Here is a 9999-nt window from a genome sequence, read left to right on the forward strand (position 1 = left end):
GAACCCAGCACTCAAGGTGTGGCCTTCCCAGTGCTGAGTCCAGGAGGACAATCCCTGCCCTGTTCCTGCTGCCCACATCATTGCTGATCCAGGCCAGGGGCTTTTAAGAAACAGAGGAGGAGCAGCAATAAGGTGCCAATAAAAGCATTGATTAGAGGACTGACAAAGCCACCTCACAACCTCCTAGTGACTGCTTGGAGATGAGAGCCCAGCCTTGGAGGCACAGCTGCAAAGGCCTCTCCTGCTTGGAGTACTGGAGGAATGCTCTAACCCTGGGGGTGGCCCTGTGCTGGAGGCACAGGTTCAGGTTACTCAGCCTTCTCAGGACCATTCTTCTCATGCTTGGCTGAGCTGCTTTATGTGTCGTGCTGGCAAAGTGCTGCAAATCACCCTGGGTCAGCAACAGGGCTTGGTCTAAAGCTCCACTGCAAGATGCAGATCCCATGAATTGCTTACAAAAAGGTGAGGTTAAGATTGTCAGGAGTGAGGACAGGTTCTCAGTTCTGGAGGCTCTGGGGAGACCTTAGAGCAGCCTTACAGTACCAGAAAGGGGTCTACATGTAAGCTAGGGAAGGACTTTTGACAAGGGCTGGCAGTGACAGGGTGAGGGGCAATGGCTTTGAGCCAGGAGAGGGCAGATTGAGACTAGAGATGAGGAAGAAGTTCTTGATGGTGAGGCTGGGGAGACACTGGAACAGGCTGCCCAGGGAGGTCATGGATGTCCCCTCCCTGGAGGTGATCAAGGCCAGGTTGGATAAGGCCTTGAGCAAGCTGGGCTGGTGGGAGGTGTCCCTGCCCATGGCAGGCTGTTGGAACTGGATGATCCTTGAGGTCCTTTCCAACCCAAACCACTGCATGAATCTATGAATGCTTCCTTCCTGACAAGGTCAGTGCTGGTTCCTCCTGAGGGCAGGCATGGCTCTGCAAGTGCCACTTGGCTATGGTCAAGTAGGAAGGGAAAAAAAGAGCAGGTCCACTTAAAAATAAAACAAAACCAAAAGGGGCAAGAAAATTCCTTTAATGTGCTTTGAAGTGCAGCTGATGAAGCGGTCCCCAGGTTAATCCTGTGTCTGGGACAGGTTGCAGAGCACAGGCTTGTGGAAGAGAGGTCCCAGATTCATCAACCTCCTGTAAGATCTGCCTGGCTCTGCTCCAGACATGTTGCAAATCCCCTCTGTTTGTTTTGGCAGGAAAATTCCACATCCTCCTGCTTTCCTTAAATCTTTCATCACACCTCCCTGTCTCACTCAGATTTCTAAGAACATCCCAGCCAAGAAGGTTGTCAGTGGGCCGCAGCAGCCACCATGGCCTGGATGTTATCAGAGAACCACAGAATGGGTTGGCTTGGAAGGGACCCTCAAGATCACCCAGTTCCAATCCCTGATCACTCCTGCACCAAAGAAATTTTTCATCATCTCTAACCTAACCCTTCCCTTGAGCAACCTGGGGCCATTTCCTCTTGTCCTATCACTTTTTCCTAGGGAGAAGACCTCAACCTCCACCTTGCTCCAGTGTCCTCTCAGAGAGCTGTAGAGAGCAATGAGGTCTCCCCTCAGCCTCCTCTTCTCCACAAAAAACACCCCCAGGTCCCTCAGCTGCTCCTCACCAGCCCTGTTCTCCAGACCCTTCCCCAGCTTCCTTGCCCTTCTCAAGAAGAAAGTCAAGATGGAAGTCAAGGTTTATTGCAGACACACATGGGGTCTCTCCTGGTGATGTCCTCCTGCAGGATGTCCTAAGCTAGGGTGGATGCTGGCACAGCTTATTAAAGCTGACAGCCTGACAAAGCTGAGAAGGGGCTGCCAACACCTTGGAGGAGAGGCTGAGAAATCAAAATGATCTTGAGAAATGGAAGGCACAGTTTGAAAACAGATGGAGCTGTGCAACAGGGACAGGCACAGGGGACAGCTCTGAGCCCGGCCTGCTCAAGGCCTCATCCAACCTGGCCTTGAACACTTCCAGGCTGGGAGCCTCCACAGCTTCTCTGGGCAACCTGTCCCAGTGTCTCACCACCCTCATGGGCAAGAATTTCCTCCTGATGTCTCATCTCAGTCCAGCTCCTTCCAGTCTGAAGCCATCACCCCCCATCCTGTCACTCCAGGCCTCTGTCAAAAGCCCCTCTGCAGCTGACACAGGGCTAGGGTGAAGATGGGGTGCTCAGCCCTCCCCATCTTGGCCCTGTTGCCACTCAGGACTTGCCAAGGCTCTTGCAGCCCGAATGCATCCCAAGGTGACTGTGAGTCAGCCATGCTGTGAGGAAGGCAGATGTGACAGGGGGGAGGTGCTGTCCATGAGGCAAGTGCAGCATCCTTCTCTGCCAGGTAAGATCTCAGCAGGAGCACTGCACCACACTGTTAATTAGCAGCTGGAGCAGGTGATCCCAGGAAGATCAGAAAAAGCCACAAGGGGCACCCTTGGAAGCATGAGGTGCTGAGAAAGATCTGTGGCTGTTTCATCTGGAGAAGGAAAGGGTGACATGGTCCCAGCTTTGTGCCCAGCCAAGGCTGCTGCCACGGGAAGGGGATGAAGTGACACCTGCTAGTCTGGCTGAGAAAGCTGTAGGCTAGCAGAGCCTCTGGAGCCACAGGATGAAAAGGTTCTGTGAACAGGTTGGACTAGCAGCTGCCAGACGTGGCTCAAGCCAAGCTCATCCCGCCCCAGGGAGGGAGCTGCCCTAGATAACCCCTGCAGATTTGCTTGCTTTGCTTCTGTTCTAACTGTAAACACTAAACCTTCTCCTTCCTGCTCCATCCTTCTCTTTCTGCCTTCTGAACCTCTCCACTGATCTTCTAGCTGCCACTCCAGGCTACACCTTTCTGATCTTTCCATGATCCATATCTTGATTCCATCTCTGCCTTTCTGATTTTGGCCACTGTATTTCATCCATGGTGTTGTTTCTGCTAGGCCAAAGGCTGGATCCTGCACTGCATCACACCACCATGAAGGCTTCAGGCTGGGGCAGAGGGGCTGGAAAGTGCCCAGCAGAGAAAGACACGGGGGTGTTGGGTGACAGTATCTGGAGATGAGCCAGGGTGTGCCCAGGTGGCCAAGAAGGCCACCAGCATCCTGGCCTGGATCAGCAATGGTGTGGCCAGCAGGAGCAGGGCAGGGATTATCTCCCTGGACTCAGCAGTGGGGAGGCCACACCTGGAGTGCTGGGCTCAGTTCTGGGCCCTCACTCCAAGAAGGACATTGAGGGCTGGAGCAGGTCCGGAGAAGGGCAAGGAAGCTGGGGAAGGGTCTGGAGAGCAGGGCTGGTAAGGAGCAGGTGAGGGACCTGGGGGTGTTTAGTGAGGAGAAGAGGAGGCTGAGGGAAGACCTCATTGCTCTCTACAGCTCCCTGAAAGGAGGCTGAAGCCAAGTGGGGCTTGGACTCTTCCGCTTAGTCTCAGGTGAGACAAGAGGAGGAAATGCTCTGAAATTGTCAGGGGAGGTTCACATTGGAGATGAGGAAAAAGAGTGGTCAGGGATTGGCACAGGCTGCCCAGGGAGGTGGTGGAGTCCCCATCCCTGGAGGTGTTCCAGAAATGTGTGGCCATGGCACTTGGGGCCATGGTGGTGTTGGGTTGCTGGTTGGACTCGATGATCTCAGAGGGCTTTTCCAGCCCAAACAGTTCAGTGCCTCCCTGAAATTAACTGGCCCTTGTAAGCAGTAAATTGCTGGGCAGTCCAAGAGAGGGGTGTCTCAACATCTCCTGCTAGAGGTCTTCCTTCGGGCCTTAAGTTTTCTGCTCAGAGTTTACCTTTTGTAAATGGAGGTGTTCAAGGTTGGAGGTTGGATGAGGCTTTGAGCAACCTGGGCGAGTGGGAGGTGTCCCTGCACATGGCAGGGGGTTGGAACCGGATGATCTTTAAGGACCTTTCTTACCCAAACCATTCCATGAGTTTATGACTCTATACAACAATATGTGGACCTACTGTAGACTGTTTTTTGCTTCTCTCTTTGCACTTTGGGCCTCACGCTGCAAGCACGGAGCCCAGGTGCTGCCATGGATAATACATGAAAGCCTTTGAAGTTCCCAGGTGCAGGGATGGAGGAGCAGAGATAAAAACCTCAAAGAGAATTTGATTATGAGGAATATAAAAAATATCCCAAATCTGTGTTCAACATGAAACATTCCAGTTCCTCTCTCCAAAAATGCTTCATAAGGTGTTCCTCAGGAACCTGAAGAACAATAGTGAAACAAACTGCTCCTGACTAGAGGTCTTAAGGATAAATTGAAGACCACAGACAGATGTGTGGCCACCTTTGGTAACATCTCTTCTGCTCCTGTTTTTCAATGATGTGATTAGATACAGCTCCTCTTGGAGGGGCTTAACTCCAGCTGCTGACCAAGCCCCACACAGCCACTCTCTTGCTCCTCCTTCGTGTGATGGGGATGACCCCACCTGGAGCACTGCATCCAGTGTTGCTGGCCCCAACACCAGAAGGACATGGAACTGTTGGAGCAGGTCAAGAGGAGGCCACAAAGATGACTTGAGGGCTGGAACAGGTCACCCAGAGAAGCTGTGAAGGCTCCAAGCCTGAAAGTATTGAAGGCCAGTTGGATGAGGCCTTGAGCAAGCTGGGCGAGTGGGAGGTGTTCGGGCCCATAGCAGGGGGGCTGCAGCTGGATGATCTTGAAGGTCCCTTCCAACCCATCCCAGTCTGAGATTCTATGTAAATGATGATGCCCGAAGCTCTTTCAGGTTGCACACCTGCCTTGTGTTGATGGAGGTCTTTCCCAACCCAAACAATTCTATGATTCTGTCTTCTGAGGCTGTGTGGCGAGGGCAGCCTGCAGGAAGCGTAGGGAGAGGCAAGGAAGCTCCCAGCTCTTTAGGCTGTGCAGCCATGGTGCATTTTCCAGAGATGGAAGGTTTGCTCTGTTTGTTTCTAGTAATTTAGTCCTTTTTTTTGGTTTTTTTTCCTAACAGATGACCAGAAACTCTTCCAACACCAGAAACTCTTCCAACACCATGGCCTTGGCTCCTAGCACTGCTAACAAAAAGGAGGTGGTCTGCATCTTTGGGACTGGAGACTTTGGAAGAGCTCTGGGACAGAAGCTGATCCAGTCTGGGTACCGTGTGGTGTTCGGCAGCCGCAGCACAAAGCTCTCCAGCCTGATCCCCGCGGGTGCAGAGGTGCTGAGCCACGCAGAAGCAGCACAGAGAGCTGCCATCATCATCGTAGCAGTCCAGAGGCAGCACTACAGCTTCCTCCTGCCCCTCGCAGAAGCTCTCCAGGGAAAGGTCTTGGTGGACATCAGCAACAACTTAAAAATAGACCAGTACCCCGAATCCAATGCCCAGCACCTGGCCCAGCTGCTGCCTGCTGCCAAGGTGGTGAAAGCCTTCAACACGGTGTCAGCCTGGGCCCTGCAGTCGGGCACGCTGGATGCCAGCCGCCAGGTAGGGCTGAGCAATGGGGGCCTCCTGGGGCCTGGCATGGAGCCAGGTAACCCATGGCTTCCTAGCAGCTGGGCAAGCACATCTCTGTCACACACAGGGGTGAGATGGCATCAGCACAGCAAGTTCCACTTCAGCTTCTTCACTGTAGCAGGCTGCCCAGAGAGGTGGTGGAGTCTCCTTCTCTGGAGACTTTCAAGATCCTTCTGGGACTCCTGTGTGACCTGCCCTAGTCGACCCTGCTCTGGCTAGGGGGTGGGACTGGATGATCTCCAGAGGTCCCTTCCAACCCCTAACATTCTGTGATTCATTAGAATTGTTCAGGGGTTTTCCTCTTCTCACATGCAACAAGTAACAGGACAAGAGCAAGTGGCCTCAAGTTGTGCCAGGGGAGGCTCAGGAGCAATTTCTTCCCAGCAAGGGTTCTCAGGCACTGGAACAGGCTGCCCAGGGAGGTGGTAGAGTCCCTATCCCTGGAGGAATTTATAAGACAAATGGATGTGGTGGTGAGGGACATGGATTAGCCTTGGTAGGAAGCTCTGCTCTTCATCCACATCCAAGCAGGACAGCGGAGAAGGTCACAAGCTTCCTCCTAAGCAGAGGTTCTGTCTGTTTGTGGCTGCAGGTGTTTGTCTGTGGAGATGACATGGAAGCCAAGCGGCTGGTGATGGATCTTGTTCGTGCTCTGGGCCTCACTCCATTGGACCAGGGCTCCTTGCTGGCTGCCCGGGAGATAGAGAATTACCCCCTGCAGCTCTTCCCCTCTTGGAGGTTTCCCATCCTCTTGTCCCTCGGCCTCACCATCTTTTTCTTCTTGTACTGCCTGGCTCTGGATGTCATCTACCCCTACGTCTACCAGAAGAAAGATTTGTCCTTTCTGATCGCCGTCTCCATCCCCAACGAGGTCTGCCCCGTGCTGGCCCTGATGCTCCTAGGCTTGGTCTACGTCCCTGGCGTGCTGGCTGCCATCCTGCAGCTGTGGCGAGGCACCAAGTACCGCCGCTTCCCGGGCTGGCTGGACAGGTGGATGCTGTGCAGGAAGCAGCTGGGGCTGGTGGCCTTGGCCTTTGCTTCTGTGCACGTCCTGTACACCCTGGTCACCCCCATCCGCTCCTACGTGAAATGGAGAGCCAGCAGCCAGGCCGTCTCCCAGGTGAGCTCTGCCTGCCTTCTGCCCTGAGCTTCAGAAACACAGCAGGACAGGGCTAGTGATCTCGTCCAGGACAGGGTTGTTCTCTTCTCTGTGGTCTTTTCACACTATTGGAGACATAATGGAGTGAGGCCCCAAAACTGAACCCAGCACTCCAGGTGTGGCCTCCCCACTGCTGAGTGCAGGAGGACAATCCCTGCCCTGCTCCTGCTGGCCACATCATTGCTGATCCAGGCCAAGATGCTGGTGGCCTTCTTGGCCACCTGGGCACACCCTGGCTCATCACCAGCTGCTGTCACCCAGCACCCTGAGGTCTGTCTCTGTTGGGCAGTTCCCAGCGCCTCTGCCCCCAGCCTGGAGCCTTCATGGGGTTGTTGTGACCCAAGTGCAGGACCCAGCTCTTGGCTTTGCTGAATCTCATCCCAGTAGCCTCAGCCCATGAATCCAGGCTCTCCAGGTCCCTCTGCAGAGCCTTGCTGCCCTCCAGCAGACCAACAGTGCCTGCAGCTCAGTGTCATTTGCAGACTCACTGAGGGGGATTCCATCTCCTCATCCAGATCACTGATAAAGATATCAAACAACTGAGGAACACCATGCCTCTTCTGCCTTCTGAGCAGGCCTGCAAAACCAATCCCTGAGGGTTCTCAGAGAGCCCATTTAGGACATTTATCTCCTGGGTACCTTCCAGGGGATTCCCCCAGAACTGCCCTGAGCCAGCCCTGCTCTTCTCTCCTGCAGGCACTGAGCAACACAACGCAGCCACTCAACACCACCAATGCCTGGCTGAGTGACTCCTACTTGGCTTTGGGGATTCTGGGATTTTTCCTGTTTGTTCTTCTGGGAATCACTTCTCTGCCTTCAGTCAGCAACAGTGTCAACTGGAGGGAGTTCAGATTTGTACAGGTAAGAAAAGACTTCTAAAGGGAATAAGAAACCAGCCCTGTGGCCACAGGCAGCTTTACCAGGGACTGACAGCCTCCCTCCACAAGCAGAGCTGCTTCATTCTCTGAAGGGGATCTACAGGCAGGCTGGGGAGGGGCAGTTCAGAAGGGCCTGTGGGGATAAGACACAGGGTGACAGTTTGAAACTGGAGCAGGCTGATTGAGGTTGGACATCAGGAGAAAGTTCTGCACAGTGAGGCTGGTGAGACAGTGGTAGCCCAGAGATGTGGTTAAGGCCCCACCCCTGTGGTGGTGCTAGGCTGTGCTCATGGAATTCACAGAATCACCAAGGTTGGAAGGACCTAAAAGATCATCGAGTCCGACCTGTCACCACAGACCTCATGACTAAACCATGGCACCAAATGCCACATCCAATCCCCTCTTGAATACCTCCAGGGATGGTGACTCCACCACCTCCCTGGGCAGCACATTCCAATGCCTAGCAACTCTCTCAGTGAAGAACTTTCTCCTCACCTCAAGTCTAAACTTTCCCTGGTGCAGCTTGAGACTGTGTCCTCTGGTTCTGGTTGCCTGGGAGAAGAGACCAACCCCCTCCTGGCTATAACCACCCTTCAGGTAGTTGTAGAGGGCAATGAGGTCTCCTCTGAGCCTCCTCTTCTCCAGGCTAAGCAACCCCAGCTCCCTCAGCCTCTCCTCGTAGGGCTTGTGCTCCAGGCCTCTCCCCAGCCTCGTTGCCCTTCTCTGGACACGTTCAAGAATCTCAGGTCTCTCAGTCTTTCCCCATCACAGATGTTCCAGTTCCCTCAGCAGCTTTGTAGCCCTTTGCTGTACCTCTCCAGCAAGTCCCTGTCCTTATTAGGAACAATGTCTTCACTGCAAGAGTGGTCAAGCACTGGCACAGGTTGCTTAGGGGACCTGGTGGAGTCCCCATATCCCTGGAGACGTTCCAGAAATGTGTGGCCATGGCGGTGTTGGGTTGCTGGTTGGACTGGGTGATCTGGGAGAGCTTTTCCAACCCAAACAATTCTGTGAGTCTGTGATTCTTGAACCAGTTTCATTTCAGCAGTGCCCAGTGTGTCCCCAAGCTTCCTGTCTCCTGTGAGCTGCCTTTGCTCTGGTTTCACCTCCTGCTTTGCCCTCTCATTAACTCTTTTTCTCTCCCGTCTTTCCCTAGTCCAAGCTGGGATACCTGACACTGGTTTTGTGCACCGCTCACACCATGGTTTACGGTGGGAAGTGGTTCCTGGTGCCATCATCCTACAAATGGTACCTTCCACCCATCTACATGCTGTCCCTCATCATTCCCTGCGCTGTCCTGGTCATCAAGTTTGTGCTGATATTCCCTTGCCTGGACAAACCGCTCACCCAAATCCGGCAGGGCTGGGAGAGGAACCCCCGCTACTCAGAACCATCCCAGTATGTCATCAACAAGTCAGCTGTCTAATCACACCCACCTGCAGCAGCTAAAAAGATTTCTTTATCTGGAGGGTGAAGGGAAAAGTGCAAAACTTGGCCAAGCCCCAAGTGAAATAAACCCCAAGGACAAGCTGCAAGCACAGAGCCAAGGAGGCCGCTGAGTTCCTACACCCCAGACACACTTCAGCCAGGTCCTCTCTCTGCCTTGGTGTATCTCCCCTGCCTATTCCTAAGAGGGGTAGGGCAGAAGTAAGAGGTGATCCATGTCCTTCCTCTGCTGTTCCAAACCTCCTCCAGGGCTGGGCACAACCAGAGTAACCTTCAGTGCTAGCTGGCACCTGCTCCTCTTCCCTACCCTGCCCCCTGGGGCTGAGGTCTACACATCCACCTCCACACAGGCCCATGTGTTTATGGACACACAGCCCGCCTTCACCACCAAAGCCACCAGCACCCACAGCATGGCTGCAAGATGGAAGAGTGCTCCTCCTCCCAGCACCACTTAACCTTCCATTAACATCTGATCCAAGAGACCTATGGTCAAGCCCCAGAGACACCTGAGTAAGCTCTGTGTGCAGGAACTCTGATGTTCAAAGTGTTTGGCTCAAGGATTACTGAATCCTTGCTTGTGCTACTCTACCAGCAACTGCAATGGCAAGAGGCTGGAGGAGAAACCCAAATGGGAGGAATCTGGGAGATGTTCTCACAAGCTTGAGCTTCCCAAGTGCAGCCACAGAGCTGTGACACCGAAGGGAAATCCTGTTTGATCAGGGGGTTATGTCCACCTCGTTTCTCCTGAAGGTAACATTGAAAAGTCATCAACCCTAGGATGCAATATTGCAGATGTTCTATGAAATCTCCACATCTGAGCTACAATAAAGGACTTTTTACAGCATTGAGCTCTGCCATCATTTCTGGAGCCTCTTCTTGATACGATGCAGCTCAGCTGCACAAAAGGGTTGGAAGGTCTTTGGGCAAGGAAACAAATGTCACCTGTCACCAGCCAGCTGCCTGGGCTCACCTCTTCACATCATCTTTCACTGCCCATGGGATGCTCACACAAGCAGCCCCCACCCTGGGGTACTGGCAACCCTGTGCAGGGCTGCACCCACAGCAGGGAAAGCAGCAGGATGGGGGAGGGCATTCTGG

At 53.6% G+C, this 9999-nt stretch overlaps 1 protein-coding gene across 1 annotated transcript; it reads left to right on the top strand.

The window, feature by feature from the left end:
* The first annotated feature begins 4914 nt into the window (after positions 1-4914).
* STEAP4 (STEAP4 metalloreductase) lies at positions 4915-8881 on the top strand. The gene is made up of 4 exons (XM_009904769.2): positions 4915-5388; positions 6011-6538; positions 7274-7438; positions 8612-8881. The coding sequence occupies exons 1-4, from the start codon at positions 4915-4917 to the stop codon at positions 8879-8881; spliced, it is 1437 nt and encodes a 478-aa protein (XP_009903071.2).
* The last annotated feature ends 1118 nt before the right edge of the window (positions 8882-9999 follow it).

Source organism: Dryobates pubescens, chromosome 4, assembly GCF_014839835.1.
Source record: "Dryobates pubescens isolate bDryPub1 chromosome 4, bDryPub1.pri, whole genome shotgun sequence".
Taxonomy (NCBI): domain Eukaryota; kingdom Metazoa; phylum Chordata; class Aves; order Piciformes; family Picidae; genus Dryobates; species Dryobates pubescens.